We start from the raw sequence: 18,806 nt of genomic DNA, 5'->3' as shown, positions 1-18,806 counted from the left end.
CTTTAGGGCCGGGTTGTGCCCCCCCCCCCCCCTCTTGCATACGAAAGTGGTGACGTCCTATCCAAGCAGATGACCTTCGGATAACTGCCCTGGTGGGATGAACAATGTCAAAAGAGCCATTACAAAAATTCTGGGTTCATTAAATTTGGTAAAGAGACCAGACCGAGAAAGCACAAGCACAAAGAAAGGCACCACGATGCTATATTCGTGCGGCTCCTTTGTCGTCCTTATTTATTTTTGAAACACCAGGGCCATTCGTGGTCTTTTTTAAGCTTGCATTTTGGCGCTCTTGCGTTGGACGGAGTAGGTTCAAAAGATGCCGCAGAGACGATGCGTGAAACCCGACTTGGGTTTCCCACACGCGCTCGACTCGGCTTTGCGGCGAGCGCGATATACAGCTCGGAGGTCACCCGGCGGGGCCGCGGGAAGTGCGTGGGCATCTCGAGCCATGGTAACTGTGTGGCGTAACTGAGTTCCGCTGACGCCATGCACTCCACAACGGGCTTGTGCTTTCTGCTGTTAACGGCTACTACTTTCGGTAAGTGTTGGGGACAGAACATGGAGGATTGAGTGCCAATCGCAGGTTTGAGTGATGAGCGTCGCTGTATGGATGAGTTTTACACGTCTACTCGATATGCAGTAGAATCGAGATAATTCAAACTCTCATAATTCGTACTTTCGGTTAATTCAAACAAAATTGAAATTTCTGGTTGACCCGCTGCTATTCTTTCAACGTATTAGAACTCTCCTAATTAAAACTCCGTCATTCGGTTAATTCATACTTTTTGAGTGTGCATACCAGAAAAATATACTGCTTTCCCGCAAACATTTGAAAATTTGCGTGCTTTTATAATCATAACAGTCGAAAAATGAAAAATAAGCGCCTCAAGCCTTCACGGAAAAAGGCGTTGCTAGTAAACACACGTTCGAAACGAAGCACAAGTATGGTAGACCGTGATGTTTCTCAACTTTCTGGCCTTATTTACCGTTTCTACTATGCGATTTAGAATTTAAAAAAAACGATCAGGCCTTAAAAAACTTCTATACGTGATTGATTGCCTACACTTGTCGAAGCTGTCAAAGCCATGCGGCCTGCTGTCGCAAAAACAAAAAAAAAGAAAAACGCGCAATCACGCAATCGCGTGTCTCGTGTCAGCAAAAAAGAAAAAAAAAGAAAGAAAAACGACGCGGCGGTTACGGAAAAAACGCGAACGGCATCCGGTTTGTCGACCTTACGTCTCAGCTTTCTGTTTAATTTGTGCAGTCAAGGTTTAAAAACGCTTAAAAAATAAACAAATGGGGTTAAAGTCAAGGCCTACTCATAATGTGTGCTGTCACCTGGCCCATGTGTAAGCACTCATATATCTGAGAACTTGAGATAATTCAAACTTCGGATAATTCAAACAAAATCCTGGGTTACCTTCGAGTTTGAATTACCGCGAGTCGACTGTAATTGTATTTTCAGCTTGGGTGAGTGCCGGTGCTTCTTAAACAAACGCATCCCTATTGGACCTTGCAGCAAATATTTGGCAATGTGTAGAAAAAAAACGTTGAAACCGTAAGGCTCAGATTTTTGGTACAGTGATGTCGACCAAGCGCCGTGAGATATCGTTTGCCCATTCTGGTAACTGTGACATATTCCACTCTTGACGCATATTGACTAAAGGACGAATTCATATCATTAACTACCGACTTTGGAACAGTAATGGAGTGAAATTCAGATTACGTTCGTTCGGACTAGCAAGTTCGCGCTGGCCGGGCTGTCCTCTGGACCAGCGTACATATCCCCAGAGAAAATGTTCGTTGTATTACCATTTCATTCACGTCGTTCACAACATTTCCACTACCGTTTCTTTAAATGCCTACGGTTTACATATGACAATGGTAAGCTGCGTTTTTGTGTTTCCAAAGCTTCATCATTTCCCTAAGGTTTCCTCCGCTTTTGTCATATTTAGGAAACGAATGGCACTCACCTTGCATCCAGCACTGATCGATTTGCTGTCGTTGCTTTGTCTTTTGACAAAAACCTCGTTGACAAAAGACTGTGTTTTTGTCAACGAGGTTTTTCGGTTTTTAGGCGAGTTTTCCAGTCTTTTCAGGTTTTGTGTCTCCTCGAGCTATTTTTTATTTTGAGTATATTGCAATTAGGTTGCGACTTAGTGGTAAACGCTGCCCTCATTCTCATCGTTTACTGACGCGTAGTTTTTCTATGTTACCTTATTTCTCTAGATTTTCCTCCCTTTGGTTGGCTTCGTCTTTTTTTAAAGACGATAGTCTTTCTTGGGCTACTTAAACCCAGAAATTTTGGTCTGTCTGTATGTCTGTGACTCGATTCAGCCACCCGGCCAAAGTAAAACAATGCCTGCGCAGTAGTCTTATATACACCATTTTCCTTGTAGAGGTGGGCGCCGCCATTTGCTTTTTGTGACCAGACGCTAGCGCCGTCTATGAAGCGACCACCGAAACCTCCGCGCTGGGCTGTTAAGTGCTCCGTTCTTTGCGTGCGTCTGCTCGGTATCCGTGCATTACCGAGTGAACCGTAGTGGTTTGGCGTTAAGTCAGCGGTTGCAGTGCTTGTGTGTGTGTGTGTTCTGTTTTGTTTTCATCATCTGCGGACGGATTTTAGGTCCTCATTTGCTGCCAGAGCGGGAAATTCCAACCCCGGCTGTTGCGAGCAACAGTAGCACTGTGGTGGCGGTGCCGGTGGTGCTCCGCAGTTCCGCGATGCAAACGTACCGGTATGGCACCTACTGACATAGAAATCGATATCGGGGAGTAAATACGTGTTTTCAATGCCACCGTGCTTCTTATGTTCACCGATTAGTCATGTTTACGGAAGCGCGGACGTCGAATGCGGAGCGCGCACAGAATATGTGGGTCCCTGTGATCCGTGCTCGCAATGGACTTTCGATGAGGGGATTGCTACGCTGTTGACATTTCAATGCAATATAATCTTTCTTAACTAGACTTATGAGGGTTACTGACGAAACGAAATTACCTGGGCAGAAAAATAACACGACCGCACAACCAGTCAAATTACTATTCGAAGGTTGAGCAAAAGGGTTGACGTTCGGGCGAGTTAATATTGGTTGATCATGATCGTGATCATGATTGACCTAACTCTGCGCAGCGCATGTGGCCTGTCGCTCGGAGCCCACCTTTGTGAAACGGCTGCTTGCGCCACAAATGCTTTACGCGACCAGCAGTAACTGTTTTGTAATTGTAATACTTTAGATTCCGTGGCAACGCAAAAGGATTAGAAGCTTTTCCTTTGACCGCGTTGTGAACAGGTTGAGTTATTTTCCAAATGCAGCGTTCACGCGTATCTCGAGCTGCGTTTCCACATTGGGCTGCCTGCTTATCCTGCTATCGACCAGCAGTGTGCGATGGAGAAAGTTATCCTTTCATATCGTTTGGCAGTGTAATGCTTTGGCCTGAAAAAAAGTATACAAAACGCCGTGATTTTAAAGGTTAGATTAGATGAAAAGGGGATTGTTTAATGCCAATCGGCTGTAGTGACCAAACAATATATGGTATTTTAAATTGACTACAAGGAACCAGAATTTATTGTAATGTTGTATTGTATCGGCGGTCGTGAAAGATCCCCAAGTGTTCAAAATTAACCCGCAGCCCTCCACTACGGCGCGCCTCATCACCCATGAAGCGTCGGGGCGTTAAACACCATAATGAATGAATGAATGAATGAATGAATGAATGAATGAATGAATGAATCAATCAATCAATCAATCAATCAATCAATCAATCAATCAATCAATCAATCAATCAATCAATCAATCAATCAATCAATCAATCAATCAATCAATCGATAAATCGATCAATCAATCAATTAATCAATCAATCAATCAACCAATCAATGCTGTATTGTAATGGATAAAGTTGCTTCTAACATTTCAAGGGGTTCCGTTCCCTGTCGCAGCTTTGCGTGTGATAAATGGATTTTGCTCCGTCTGCTTGCCGTCAAAGTGCACCCAACAAACCCTGGAGTTTGTCGTTGGTACAAAGTCGTTGCGATTTATCAACGGAATCCACCTATATCTCAACTCGGTGTGCGTTGGGAAGCGATGCCGCAAAAACACGCCGCAACCGCACTGCATTTTCTCCAGGCAGTGTCGTGCACATGCGTGCTGTCAGCGACTGCTTCTCGCTTTCGCTGGTTGTTCAATAACCAACCACCGCGCAGTGCTGACCAAGCGACGTTTGCGCCTTGAACGGCATCGCAGCATTAGCTAAAACAGTTGAAAGTTCCGCAAAAACTAAGCACACGGTGCGAAATACTCCTGAACTACGCAGCGGAGCACACCGCGCCGAGCGATGTTAGCAGCCCAGCGCGCTCAGGCGACGCTGGTCGGCCGCCGAGAGAACTGGTTTAAGAGTATTTTTCTCTTTTCCCGGCTGCTTATAGAAAATGATGTATAGTCACAACTAAATGTGCCCGTCTAAGTCCGGTGTAATGTTCATACTTGTCAATATTGTTGAAGAACAACAAAACATTATGCATATATAAGAAAACAAATTAATACAGAAGTTCTTTTATAAAAAATCGTACATGTTTGATTTTGGCGGGAATAAATACTTCATCAACTGAAGAAAAAAATATCACTCCGCCGTCGCCTGCTGTCTCCCGCGCCATATGGCTTCTGGCGGCATTTGATGAAATCAAGTGGCAACAGTTACAAAAGGTTCCACTAGATAGGTTCCACGTTCTGCTTGGAACGCACGTGGACTAGGGAAACGCCGCTCTATAAACGTTGAAGTAGGGCGTCTCGATTCACGCCCGTCTTTGCCGCACGGCAGCGTTGGCATCGAGACACCCGGTTTGGAGCAGTGGAACGCGGGAAATTTAAAATGATTTAAGCAAACCTTTGGCGTCTTTACCTTGCGTGGAGCGCGACACAAGAGGAACAACATGATAGGTGAACGGGAAAGCGAATGGAGGCATTTACGTGGCAAAAGTCGATAAAGACTATCTTCTTTTGACGACATTTGCAACGAAAGGAGCAGATACGCGGCCAATTTTTTTGTTCTCCTTCTTCAGTAATGTAGCCTATTTATGCTTGCCCCATGTTCTTTCGGGTTTTGAACTTTCCCACGTGATGCCCACTTCCGGAATAGACATCTTCTCAAGAAAATCAGGAAGTGCATTCGTGAAAAGTGGCTTTTCTATATGCTTCACTAATTTGGCAGCGCAAGGCTTGGTTGCCTACGTGCGAGCACTGGTGAAGTAGATAGGTGGGCATTTTTAAAAACCTCTTCGCGCATTCTTACAGTAAGCATGCTACTAGTCGTCCGGACATTTTGTGGTTTTATCCAGCAACAGAATTATAAGGTCCCCAAAGGCAACGTTCGTTACCATACAAACAGTGATGTTGTGTATACTGTGTATGCCGACTGAGCGCAGCAAATAATTTAAAGAGTTTGTTGCTCAACTGCTTTCATCAAGAAGGGAGCGAAATATTTTAGAAGAGGTGGTTACTACAGAAAACGAGGTCGATACCGAACTTTCACAAAAATGTTTTAATACCACTCTAGAATAAACAGTCATACATACTTCTATTTATGCACAGATAGTTGACTTTCAAACAGGTAATACACTTATATTTTTGCACGAAATATCCACTTTTATAAAAGCAGGAAACAAATTCATACTGGCCACGCGTTTTCTGCTACATTATTGCGGAAAAAAATTAATTATTTACAACCATTTTCTACTTCAACACAGTGGAGAAAACTGGCTATGCGTGTCGCAGAAATTCAACCTTGAAATGTAGCGCGTGTGCGTATGACCTTGTTTTCTCTTTTTATTCATCTTTTACGAAACTAAACAAAGCTATGTACGCGTCTACAAGCGCTTTCCTGCCTTTTGTTGGGACAGTTTTTTGGTGAGGTCCTAAACAAAAACCCTTCAACACATCTCGCCCGGCTGCTCTCTGTGTCCATTAGCAGGGTCAGCTCCGTCGCCGAACGGGATGTATGGGTCTGTGCGAGTGCAACGTATTTACCTCAGACCGAAAAACTGTGAGCTGACTTTAGAATTATGGGCATAAAGCAACAACATTTTCGAATAATTCATTGTTGAAATAGGTAATCTCTGTTTCAATCAGGGGAAATAAGCAGGAGGTTTAAACTTTTTCAAAGCAAAGCACGAAGTATGCCAGTTTGTTCTACCCTTCAGTGGAGGGAGTGAGGTGGGATGGAGGCTCCTAAGCTTGGAGTGCCCGGTTAATATGAACTTTTTGAACCATTGGTAATCCGCCCCAGCTGGGCTGACAGAACACTCTCACATCACAAGACTGACAATCAAGTTTTTCATCAAAAACAACGTGCGATCGCAGAACAAGGTGTTAATTATCATCATGCTATTTCTCTTTGCATGATGCATGAGGGTGTTTCCCCGCACTATAAAAAATCGGTGCAGGTGGGCTTCACGACAACGCGCCAGAACGACCATTCAGCTTGCTAAAATGGGCGAATTTGGCGAATAACGTGGCCAAGTATTCGATTAAAGTAAAAACTAGGATCAGTTCTGGGACAACTGCGCAAGGTGGGCGTGTGCGCTGTTGTCCCAGCGCAGATCCCAGTTTTTAGTTTTATCGCATGCTGGGTCTCGTCATTCGCCAAATTCGCCCATTTAAGCGCGTGGAATGGTCGTTCTGGGGCGTTGTCGTGAAGCCCGCCTGCAGCGATTTCTTAGAGTGCGACTACTCTGTTTTATTCTAGAGTTTCAATTCCCGGTTTCCTCGCTTTTTTATTTTCTATCTCTTCATTAAAGCCTACCTTAATAATAGAGTACTGAGGGTTCACCTTATTTGTGTGACATCCCCGTAGAAGCAGTCAGCAGTGCCATTCTAACAGCTAAACGCTGGTGAACAGGTTCGAGAAGGCTTGAATCGCTGTCAACTTGTATGTATGCCTCATCTATGTGAATCACAACGGAGGCGACCCTCCGGGCAGACCATGTATCTTTTCCCGTTATTTACTGTATATTTAAACATGAAGAGTTATACTCACGGGTTCCTTTCTTCTCGACAAGTTCGGCAGCCACAGGGTGTGCTCGCTATTCAAAGCTCTGTTAACACATGTTCTGTTAACCTCACTGAGCCTTAGGACATCCCCTGATTGGTAGGCACAGCAAAGCTGTCATCACACGACGTAGTCGTAGTGCTAAACATTACTAGATTGAAACTCCTGCGGTTCCTTGCCGGATCCAAACATGCTTTGGACCACTTGCTGTACCGTTGATCTGACTCCAACGTTGATGAGGCTACGAGGCCCAGAATTGAGGGCGCTGAGCTTCGTCGTCGGTCCGTAGATATGTTGTTGGGGTCTATACCACTAGGGTTGTCGAATATTCTGCCGAAAAGGGAATGCTAACTCGGGTTCGAGAGATCATCCGTATGCTGGTTGCATTTAGGGTGAAGACGAAATAAATATGACAAAAAAAAAACATGCGTCGGCCGGCAATCGAACCAGGGTCAACTGCTCGGAAGGCAGCTATGCTAACCACTATACCACCGACGCCGACAATTCAAGGGCCCAGCGAAAAGCATCTTGTAGGAAGTATTTAGAGCGAGGGATCGCTTTTCGGCGGAGGCTGAGACGACATATACGTCACTGGGCTCAGGGCTCAAACGTTCCTCGACGGCGCCAAATTGAAGCCCCTACTTACTGCCATTCACAGCCGTGTGAGATGACATACGCTCCATTTGATGCATGAAGTGCATGAAAGAATTATTGTCCGACTTTAATTCCACCTTTATACAAATTTGCACGGGATTATTTAGGAAAAAATGTTGCGGGAAGGATAATTTACCGACCTAACGACGTTCCTTATCATTAATAGCAACAACAAATAAATAAATAAATAAATAAATAAATAAATAAATAAATAAATAAATAAATAAATAAATAAATAAATTTAAATATACTTTTTAATAAATAAACTGCCAGGGAGTTTATTTCCAGAGACAGAAAGAGAGGGAGTAAACGTTTATTGAAATGAGAAAGGTTTTATTTCCAGGTTTATTTCCAGGGCAGCCACTTAGCCAAGCGAGGTCATTGTTCCGATCGGGCACAGCTATGGCGGACAGACCGAACGTATACTTTTTCATCGCAGCCAACACTGTCGACGATTCGCGAATGCGGGTGATGATAATTGTTGGCCGGTTGTCCCGCCTGCAGCTGGGCCTGCTGGAGAGCTGTTGCACCTATTCCTCACCTCAAAATAAACATATAAATTACATAGGAAGAAAATGCATCTTACCCATAGCAAGGTCCCACGAAAGCAACTGTGTTGGTCAGCGAATGCTCATTTAGCTTCGAAGGAGTCTTCGTGTTCTGATTGCATCTGCCTCATTGTTTCGTTTTTGGAAAGAGCTGTTTCCATTCGCGAGGAGAACTATCCAAGAAAGTAGACACTGCTGGTAGGGGCGTATCCGAATACGAGTGTGCCAACTAAAGAGACTGAATCCTTTTGTCGACTTGACGTCAGTTCACGGAAGTGGGCAGCGCGTCGGTGTGTTAGCGAGCCAGTAATTCATACGCAGGGATGATTGTCGCCGCGCTTCCGTTAGAGGCTGCTTTAATTCTCAGCTATTTTTGAACAACAGCAGTCCAGTACTCCAGCTCAAGGTGCGCTCCATCGGCTTGGACTAATACAGAATGGGACAACATCAGTGGCGTTACCAGTCGTTCTTGACTTCTGTATACTCGCCCAAGATGTCGCTGCTTCCCATCCTGCTAAAGAAAGGTGCCGATGAGCGAGAATTGGATCCCAATTTTAGGTAGGAAAAATGGCCGTTTGCAGTACTTTTTAGTAACCCGACACATTTATAAGGAGTTGTGTGATCAAGATCGTGCTCCTCATTCGACGGAGAAGTTTAGTCCCATAGGTGTGCGGAGTGGGATCCTGATTCAACTCCCGATGGGACTGCAACGTTTGATTCCGCTCTGTAGTATACCATAAGAGGAGTAATAGGAGTAGAACCGTAATAGGGGTAATAGAAGTTATAGGATTACTACCCTAACAGGAGTAATAGGAGTACTACCGTAATAGGAGTAATACCAGTACTACAGTAATACGAGTAATAGGAATGACGGGGAGCGCTGTTGTGTCTCGAAACGTCCCCAAGAAACACGTTCTCGTCGGCAGGACCATGACATGAATACGAATGTCGTTAAACGGCCCCGGTACCCCCGAAATGTGGCACTAAACTGTAAGAAGATACTTGGTCTGTGAGTAGATTACATTGCAGTAGCTGCTAACATAGCACCTGCGGCAGCGGCACTTGCTTGCTGAAGAAGAAAATGCCAGAAGGTCGATAACCGGGATTGAAACCTCATGAATTTTCCCGTTGCATGACGTGTGAAGTCACAAGTTGTGAATGGCGAAACAGATATGTGGACGAAGTTCGTGTTAGCATCTTTTCGAGAAACAGAAGCAGTAAAGCACGGGCAAAGCAATGTAAGCAAAATGAATGCCAGAACCTAGGCTGAACGCGTGTTTCAATAGGCACGTACTTTTAAGCTTTTAAAGGGTATAAAAGAAGACGTTCAAAAGCTTTACGCAATCTTTACAGATTATCAAAATGGTTAAAATCTGAAGCTATTAAAAGACAGTAAAACAGGCTGTCTCAGTACAGCCAGCGGTAAGCTCTGTTTCAGATTTGGTTTCGAGCAATGTTTTGGGTTCCGACAGGTTCAGTCAAAATATTTGTCCCGGAAGACGTGAAATCCATAGTACTTTTTTTTTACTTCCGGGTCCTACAGATGGCAACCGGAGACAACAGTAAAATGTTATTATTCGAATCGGTTGCTCTAGGTCGCCCTCTACCTCTAACGCAGTACGGCCGTCGTCATCATCTTGGTTGGACGACCCGGAAACGAGGCCACCGCCGGCCGACCAGTGCCCCGAGCGAGACGTGGAGTTCGCGCGTAATCTGTTGCGCGACGCCCTGGCCAGGGTCCGCACCAGCCTGGACGAAGTCGTCACCGTCGGCAACGTGACCGCCAACGGATTCACCCTGTTCAACGGCACCCTGTCGCCACTGCGCCTGACGTCGGTGAACATAACAGCCCACAGGTCCGTCTGCAGGGAGCGGCAGAAGGACTTTCCTTTCGTCATCGCAGTGGGCACGGTGAGACGAATGTCATTGCCTGAAATGCAAAAGGTCTTCGGACATCCATCTCCATCACGAGGTGATAGAGATTAGTGTCGGTGGGTGGGGTCACCGTTCGGACTGTTGCACTGCACGTACAACCATCGTCACAAGTTTCTAGGCCATTCCAACAGTTAGGAGGCCCCAAAACCTCAGAGTTCTAACTTACGTCACGAGTAAGATGGAAATGTTCTATGCCGCAAAGACGGCGAAAGCGTCTTTCTTTCTTGCTTCCTTGAGGTAATTCAGCTGCAATTGAACGTCAAGCTTTTTCTTTCAATTCGTTCTGACCTGTAATATTTTGATAAAGACTGCACATTTGGACCCTCCCACCCGCTGGTCCCTTGGGACAGAAAGGTGGCAACGCGTGCATGCGGAAGCACGCCTCAGATTCTTAGCGCCTGCAATTAATTATGCAAGTTTTCGACCATTAAAACACCTCTTGCTTGATAGTCCATGTTGAAGCCAGCGCCCTTAAAGGCGAGAAATCCAAGTTTGTCTGATGGAGAGGCTAAAATCGAAGACAGTTGGCGTGAATGCTTTGGGACATCAGGCAGCCCTAATTGTGTGCATTCATGTACCAAACCATGCGTAATTTATGAAGGGAACGAGAGCAATGACAACAGTGTCCCTCTGGTTTGAACAAACATGGTCTCGTACACCGCAAAAAATTCCCCGCATTTTCCCGAGGGGAAGAATGTGAAAGTGCGAATGCAGGAGTTGAATTTGCGCGGTTCGGTAATGTTCGCGAAAGAGAGATCACACACACACACACAACTACAAAGAAAGAAAGATGCATTTATTCACAGACACCTATTTCTGTTGTCGTTGTACTTGATTGCTAGAGAGGATCTCAGCTTTGAAATTTCGTGTCAGTACTCCTTTAAGCAGGTGCATTAGCCCTTCTCACGCCCGATTCTTGGCCAATCCCCCACGTGGGTATGTGCCATGTCAGCGGCCAGGCAGCGCGCGCCCATCTCCCCCCGTTGCCAAGGAAGACGAAAAGATTCCTGGCCAATCCCCCACGTGGGTATGTGCCATGTCAGCGGCCAGGCTGCGCGCGCCCATCTCCACGTGCGCGGACATCGCCGGTGGACGCAGGTTCAGGGTCGCTTAAGAAGTGCATTGAACTTAAAAATGGGAAATCGAGATCGGAAGCTTAACATTCGCACTTTCGAGATTTGGAGGTATGACAACATGGACGACAGATGAGCCAGAGGTGGCAGGATAAGCCCTGCTGACAAACATCTGTTCAACCGCTTTCCAGCGCCGTAAGCAGGTATGGAGATCCGCAAACGAGTCTAGCGTACACGAAGGCAAGAATACCTATGAGACTGGGCAACGGCAGCGATGCATCAAAAACTCCCATGTGGACTGGTGACGGGAGTGAGCGTATGAGGAAGGGATGATGCCTAAAGGCATCATCCCTTCCATAGCCATCTGACATAGCCTATGTACCTATATGTGATCTCGTGGCGCACTGCAACAAATCAATTGGGAGTGTTTTCTGTTCCGTTACTCCTGTTCATCTGTTTAGCTCTCTAGTTGTGTCATTAACCTATAGCAAAAAACTACCTGTGAAGATTTAGAAGTACGTTACCTCTATGGTGCGAGCAAACGCGCGCTGGAACGGCCACTGAGATAAATTAAGATGGTGGCGACACTATGTTGCATTACCTTTGGCCACGTGGGAAGAAATAATGCTTTAATATTGCTTCACGTCGAACCTCTCATAGAATTTGAGACCTGTGTACATCCGGTCCCTAACATAATTGTCCTGCCTCTTTTTTTTTCTTTTTTTTGAAACACCGTGACGCGTTCTCTTTCTCAGGAGGCTAAGCTGATGGGAGTGTACGAGTACCACTACGCCGGCAACAACGTGACGACCCTAGAAGACCGGGGCCGGGTAGGCGTCACGTTCTCCGAGGTGTCCTTCGACGGCAAGCTTAGCCAGCTGCTGCGGGACGACAACGCCACCGGAAGCGGAAGTGACGCCGCCTCTTCCTCGACGACGCCGGAAGCTGCGTGGCGTCTGCGGCTGACGATGCAGGAGTTTCCGTCATTCACGGGAATACAGACGGGCCCGCAAAACCCGCAGCGCGCTGGAGTGCCCTACTTCGAGATCATGCAGGCCGCGGATCGAAGCTTCGTGCCGGTGTTCGTCAAGCTTCCCGAGACTCACGTGCTGCCTGCTTTGAAGAGGGCATTGGGCGCCGAGTAGGATAAACTGCCTGCATCAGTCTCCCGCTGAACGCTTAATCGGACAAACAAGATTATATACTATTTGACGGCACTGTGAAGACAGAATAAAAGCTCTTTACTATTAAGAAGTAGCCTTCAATATCTCATTCAGCTCTGTGCCAGCCACGGAACATGTAACCTTAACGGAAAAAATGCAAGATACCTGGAAAGACTCAAATTTTGCGCTACACGCCGTCAGCTGCGACGCAGTAGAGAGAAGCAATAAATCCACAGTGATGAGGGTGTTAACTGCAGTTAACCATGCAAGTGATACAATAACACTGCACTATACTCGGCTACAACTCAAGAACGGCACCACGTCATGTAATGTATCACTCCGCGAAAGCGCCGGACCCGTGACGTCAGTGCGCGCGCGTTTTGAAAGGGGTTGGCTATGAATGCGTGATATCGTCTGCCTTGTCACACGCAGTTTGTTTGTCGTCACTGGAGTCGTTTGTAAGCATATTAAGTCCAAAAAATCACGGGAACGGCTCACGCCACGTTCAAAATATCCCCAGTAACGCCCTACTTGCACCGCGCGGAGAAACATCCGGCTACGGTGATAAGGCACAGCGACAACTTCCGGTGCCGTTCTTAATTAAGTTGTCACCGAATATAGAGGCTCAACTGCAATCGACCAGTCATGGTTCTTGGCCATGACCTATGTCGGCGGTCGCCAACCGCAGAAACAATATCCTGCTACCTCATAGAGACCTCATAGAGTAGGCGGAGTCAGCTCTGCTTCATCTGATTTCTTTTATACCTAAGTTATTTGTTTAAAGTTTTCGATGAAATTGAATTGGTGTCGTTGTTACCGAGACAAAGCGCTTCATATAACGAATTTAATTTGTATTTTGTCTTCATGGCCCCAATAATATGCCTGCAATGCGGTCCTATTTGAGTGCACTTTGAGGTCAAGAAGCGAACTCTGAAAAAGTATTGCTCATCATGAGGCAACTGTGGGGTGAAAACGCTGCTAGGGCAGCTTTCACTGGGATGTCACTTGACATAACCGCCTGAAATTACGAGAATGTGGCTAAATATTCGTCTAATGTGCACACAAAAATCATTCCGACAACACTTCCCATAAATTGCAAACTTATGATGTTTTTAATCAACCTCTCCAGTGGTGGAAATACGGGTATGTCAAACCCCTGGATACGTGCAGGAGATCTTCCCTCAACTGTGCTTCGAAAGAAAAGCTCAGCTCTTAATTTTGTGGTGGTAAACATGGGTATGTCAAACCTCTGGATACGTGCAGGAGATCTTCCCTCAACTGTGCTTCGAAAGAAAAGCTCAGCTCTTAATTTTGTGGTGGTAAACATGGGTATGTCAAACCTCTGGATACGTGCAGGAGATCTTCCCTCAACTGTGCTTCGAAAGAAAAGCTCAGCTCTTAATTTTGTGGTGGTAAACATGGGTATGTCAAACCTCTGGATACGTGCAGGAGATCTTCCCTCAACTGTGCTTCGAAAGAAAAGCTCAGCTCTTAATTTTGTGGTGGTAAACATGCGGTCGTGCAGGCTAACTAATCAAGTGAGGCAAAATTGGACAGTGAACGATGTCAATAGAGAGTTAGATATGCTAATTTGATGTACTTTTTCTCGGCGGGTGTCGTTCCACGTCTGCACGCGACTGTGCGTCCGTCGCCTGATTCACAGCGCATGCGCTGTCGAGCCCAGATGAAAAAAAGCATATTTGGCTCATGAAAACCTAGGGTATCGAGCCGATTTCTGTTTTCCTTCCTAGGCGAGGATCACCACTGCCCGATTCGGATGCTGTGGCACCAAATCAATAACGACGATGTTATTGCTACTAGCATAAACAAACATAACTGTTATTTCTATCCTCATCTAATTCTGAATAAGAAGCAATCAAAGCTGTGATTTCTTCAGCTAGTAAAGAGTTTTAAACAGTACCCCGAGCAAATTAGCGGCTGCTGCAAATTGTGGAATTCACAGCGCCTAAGGCACATAGTTTCACACTAATATATACATTAGAATGAAGGTATATGGCCGAAGGCTCATGAAATGCTTGTGGTAGGTGTGGGCAATGGGGACTAAAAATGGCTTGCTACTAAATAAAACAAAGTGAATTTTGCGCGAAGAACCGTTGTTAACACGTGCCCGAATCGTTCCTGCCAACCGTATAAATACACGACTATATATATATATATATATATATATATATATATATATATATATATATATATATATATATATATATATATATATATATATATATATATATATATATATATATATATATATATATATATATATATATATATATATATATATACATATGTGTGTGTGTGTGTGTATACGCCGCGCCGAACCGCAAAGAGCGTAGGTGTTTTAGGCGTTAACCCCGCGGTATTTTTCTCTTGGGCACCTTTCTGACTCTTCTGTACCCACGGTCTGGTTTTTCAGCTCCATCCATGAGTATGATAAGATGGGGAGCCAAAAAATAAGTATACATTAGAGCTGGTGCCACCATAGAGCGTCAAAATTTCGGCTGCACACACAGCTGTTTTGACAACCCGAAGCACGTGGCACAACTGAGAGCCCATCAGAAAATGCTCGCGGTCAAGATAGCGACTAAGTGAAAATTTACGAAGTGGAGAATAGGACCAATAGGACTCGTATCTATTTTAATAGTTGAAAATACAATGGAGTTGAATGGGCTAAAAAAAATGTGAACGACTACAAAAATTAAAAGCATGCACATTAAAAACACAAACTACAACTTTCGACAGCCCCAGTGAAGAATAATGCAGGAAAATAAATTAATACTCCGCTGCCCGTATTTTTTAGGTATGTTGGTACCCTTTATGCAGGCGACACCGTCGCTTTCACGGTACAAACGTAAAAGAAAAAAGAAAACAGGCGAAAGCGTCATTTCTTATCAGTCGCTCTACAGAGACCCTTGAGCTGCATTCGTGTTGCGGGATATATTGTCACTTGCATTGTTCCAGTACAATGCTTCCTTCGTTTCCTTCTGTACTCGAGCCTTCTTGAGGACAGCCAGGGGTTGTGGGTTGCAGGACTCAATTGTTCAGGCGGATTTTTATCGGGTCTCTGGCGTGTTGAGGATGCAGTCACCCTTTTGTCTGTTTCCATTCACGCAGCGTTCGCAAAAAATGTCCGCGCTACACAGATTTTTTTTTTTTTTTGCGATGAAACAATGGCAGCTAGGTCGATAAAGGCGTCCATGACGATTTATTCACAGAAATTTTCGCTTAATGTGGCTATATGCGCAAATGCAACTGCAGTTCTTTTTCAGATTGTACAATAGATATAGTTGAAGTTTCACACCTGAAATTGCGCACAGGAAGGTCGATGGGAACCCCAAACCATCTTGGAGGTTTACTGGATGTCCCCACGACGCCTAGTCCTGCAGATCCACTTTTCACACCACTCCTCTGTCCCAAAACGCCCAAGATGGAGAGATATGAAGATGCCACCTCCACGAGGAATACCCACTAACGTTCACCCACTGCCTGCAATGATGCGATCTCGGTTAACAAACTAATCAGACACGCAGCATACGCTCTGCGCGTTTTAACGAGTAAATCTCATCCCGCTGCTTCCCCCCTAAATGTACATTCGCCCAAACTATCCCCCCAGCAGACCTCACGCAACTGTCATTCCAAGGCCTAAATTCTACAAGTGTTAAGACGTGGCGCCCCCCCCCCCCCCCCTTACGCTCCCAAATGACGTCAAACCAAACTGATTACTCGTCGTCCGACTTCGACATCGCATTCACCGGCCCCACTAAGGAGCCGGAAACTTCTCTCTTCTAATTCCTCTTTTTACGGGGGCCTTGTGATCAAGGTAAACTGTGAGAAGGTAAGGGAGAAAAAAAAAACATGCGTCGGCCGGGAATCGAACCCGGGTCAACTGCTTGGAAGGCAGCTATGCTAACCACTATACCACCGACGCCGATGTCCCCAAGTCGGCCCTCGTATCGTCTTGTAGGGATTATTCTTAGCGCGCGCTTGAGGTGGGGGGAAGGGTGGGGGGAGAGGAGAGCTGGTTTTCTGATGGGGAATTGTAAGTAAGGAGGACAATATGGGTCACTGGACCCACGCCGGCCCCGACGGCGCGAAAATCAAATCACTACTGAGTCGGAACTGACAGTTGACGTCTCAAGTAATACTCCATTTCATATACCGCCTGAATTGAGTAATGAACAATATACGTTATTTTCGGGATCTAAATTACAAGTTCACCCAGGATACTTAAGGAAAAATGTGTCTTGACTGACCTTTAAATTCTGTTAGCGGATAGTAGCAGAGCCGCGACACACTTTAGACACAACTGCAGCAGAATAAATAAATAAATAAATAAATAAATAAATAAATAAATAAATAAATAAATAAATAAATAAATAAATAAAGTAAAAGGACCGCCGAAAGAGAACCCAGCTTACAAATCTCGAAGTTTCCTAATGCAGATGTCAATGGTTCGTGAATGCACCCAAACCAATTATAAAAAGCTGGACAAATGGAGTTTAAATTAATGTTTCGCACTTGGAAATAATGGAAGATACCTAGTGTTTCGGTACTTAACTGAGTTAATTAGAAAAAATAAGAGGATACTGGAAACCATCAAAATCAATTCGTTGCAATGGGGAAGGCCCAGTGGTTCACCAACTGCAACATAAACAGTTGGATAAATAGGCCAACAGCATACATTCCCAGTTTCCCAGAAATATGTGGCTCCGCTAGCGTTCAAGCACTACAGAACCATGATTTCAGGTTGATCGGCTTTATCATACAAGCCGACGTCCCGCTGCGGCTGTCACGTTTCCAGTAAATTCCCCCAATCAGAGCGCTGCGACCAGCAGAGTATGACATATCAAATCAAATCAAATCAAATCAAAATTTAAAATCGAAGCCTACTCTACAGTATGGCGATAATTTGTAATCTCGCGGAGACATTCGGAATTTCTGTAATTAGTAGAAAGTAAAAGAATAAAATGCACACGGCAACGAGTACCGCCTCCATGAATATGCCCTACTTATAAACGCGGTTCACGCCAGTGTTAGACGAAACAGCGTTCGTGGAATAAGTTCCTATTGGGAGGATGAAAGAAGCATCATCGTTGAGTTCAGGGTTGTTTGAACAGCATAGGTAAATCGTTTGGTTTATGTCGGAATGGCAGATGAAACTATGTTCCTTTCGTTAACGTCCTATTGCGGGGATTTATTGTTTTTGATGCCAAGGAATTATGACATGAAGCTAAGACAAAAAGCGACGTGTGGTTAAGGTGTCTCTCTTTCTACATGCTGCACAATTTTGCCTCCATTCCGTGGAACGTGCTTCTAGGAATGTCTATATTCTGAATTTTATTTTGTATACATACTGTAATGCCTGTTGAGTCACAATTTATTAAATGGCCGCATTCGGTTTTTGTCAAAGCCGTTTCCTGTGCAAAGGATTCGATTATATGGGTACATGTCAGTCAATGTGTATTGGCACGTTAAACATACAGTATTCTGACTGTGTCATTTCAAGACCGACGTGGAAAGTGCCACCTGTGCAGCACTTGCAATAGACGAGCACTAAAGTTGCAGTTATACATAATTTTGCAGTACAATCGTTGGTCCCATAAAAAATAGGTTAGCAACGTTTCTACGAATTGTAAACAACATACAATAATCGGAGCCCAGGTCAATTTACCTCCACATATTCTGCAGCCGCCGGGGTTCGAATTCATAAATAATGTACGCAGTTCTATGTGAGTACTTTAAATTGCTGAGCGTATTTTGCCGGCGGATTATCCGAACATATGATTTGACATTTAAAGGGCAAATTTAGCGTCAATATAACAACAAGCTGCAATCTTTTAATTGTAACACGCCACTTTATGTCGTAGTAAAGAGACATATAACCTGAATTAGTTTCGAGACTGTGGAGAAACGAGGAACTGATTTTTGCTCGCGCTTCAGGGGGACGTGTACAACGCCGTTTCACATGCGGCCGGCATTGAGTTGCCTTTTCAATAAACGAAAGCGCAGGTCGATGTCCTTGTTCTGGCTTATTAATCCAGGTGTCTCTGCCAAGTTAACTTCGTCAGTTTCATAAAGACCGCTCTCTCTCTCTCTCTCTCTGGTAGACCTTTCCCGCGTCTTTTAGAACCAAAAATGATGACACAGAAAAAAACTGCGCCAGTTCGATGGCGGACAAAACGTTACCTAACCGCAAGATTGGAAACCCAAGCAGCGTAGTGCCCACGTCTGTTACGTCGCCTCTGTGAAGATATTGTTACAAGGCGACGCAGAGACGTCGTGTGACGATGTAGACGTATTTCCGAATGGTAAATCAATGAGAGCTAGTGTCGCAGCAAACGGCTGGCCCAACAGAAGCCCCAGCGTTTTCTTTG

General features: G+C 45.0%; 1 protein-coding gene and 1 non-coding gene across 2 annotated transcripts; one reads left to right on the top strand and one right to left on the bottom strand.

Annotated features, from left to right (window-relative positions):
• Positions 1-333: 333 nt before the first annotated feature.
• On the top strand, positions 334-12,505 carry LOC144141846 (uncharacterized). The gene is made up of 3 exons (XM_077673333.1): positions 334-538; positions 9,862-10,154; positions 12,007-12,505. The coding sequence occupies exons 1-3, from the start codon at positions 487-489 to the stop codon at positions 12,394-12,396; spliced, it is 735 nt and encodes a 244-aa protein (XP_077529459.1). The 5' UTR covers positions 334-486; the 3' UTR covers positions 12,397-12,505.
• A 3,783-nt stretch (positions 12,506-16,288) lies between these two features.
• Trnag-ucc (transfer RNA glycine (anticodon UCC)) lies at positions 16,289-16,360 on the bottom strand. Its single transcript has one exon. It is a non-coding gene; the product is annotated as a tRNA-Gly (tRNA).
• Between the last annotated feature and the right edge of the window lie 2,446 nt (positions 16,361-18,806).

The sequence above is a fragment of the Haemaphysalis longicornis genome, unplaced genomic scaffold (genome assembly GCF_048455015.1).
Source record: "Haemaphysalis longicornis isolate Haplotype H1 unplaced genomic scaffold, Haemaphysalis longicornis Haplotype H1 scaffold_6, whole genome shotgun sequence".
NCBI classification, from domain to species: Eukaryota; Metazoa; Arthropoda; class Arachnida; order Ixodida; family Ixodidae; genus Haemaphysalis; species Haemaphysalis longicornis.
Note: the sequence above shows the minus strand (reverse complement) of the source record. Positions and strands in the feature narration are given on the sequence as shown.

Bases quoted from the DNA above. Each gene is read 5' to 3' on its own strand.
- LOC144141846 (XM_077673333.1), top strand. From the start codon at position 487: ATGCACTCCACAACGGGCTTGTGCTTTCTGCTGTTAACGGCTACTACT. The intron at 539-9,861 runs GTAAGTGTTGGG...CCTCTAACGCAG, and splicing joins GTTAACGGCTACTACTTTCG to TACGGCCGTCGTCATCATCT. The intron at 10,155-12,006 runs GTGAGACGAATG...TCTCTTTCTCAG, and splicing joins TCGTCATCGCAGTGGGCACG to GAGGCTAAGCTGATGGGAGT.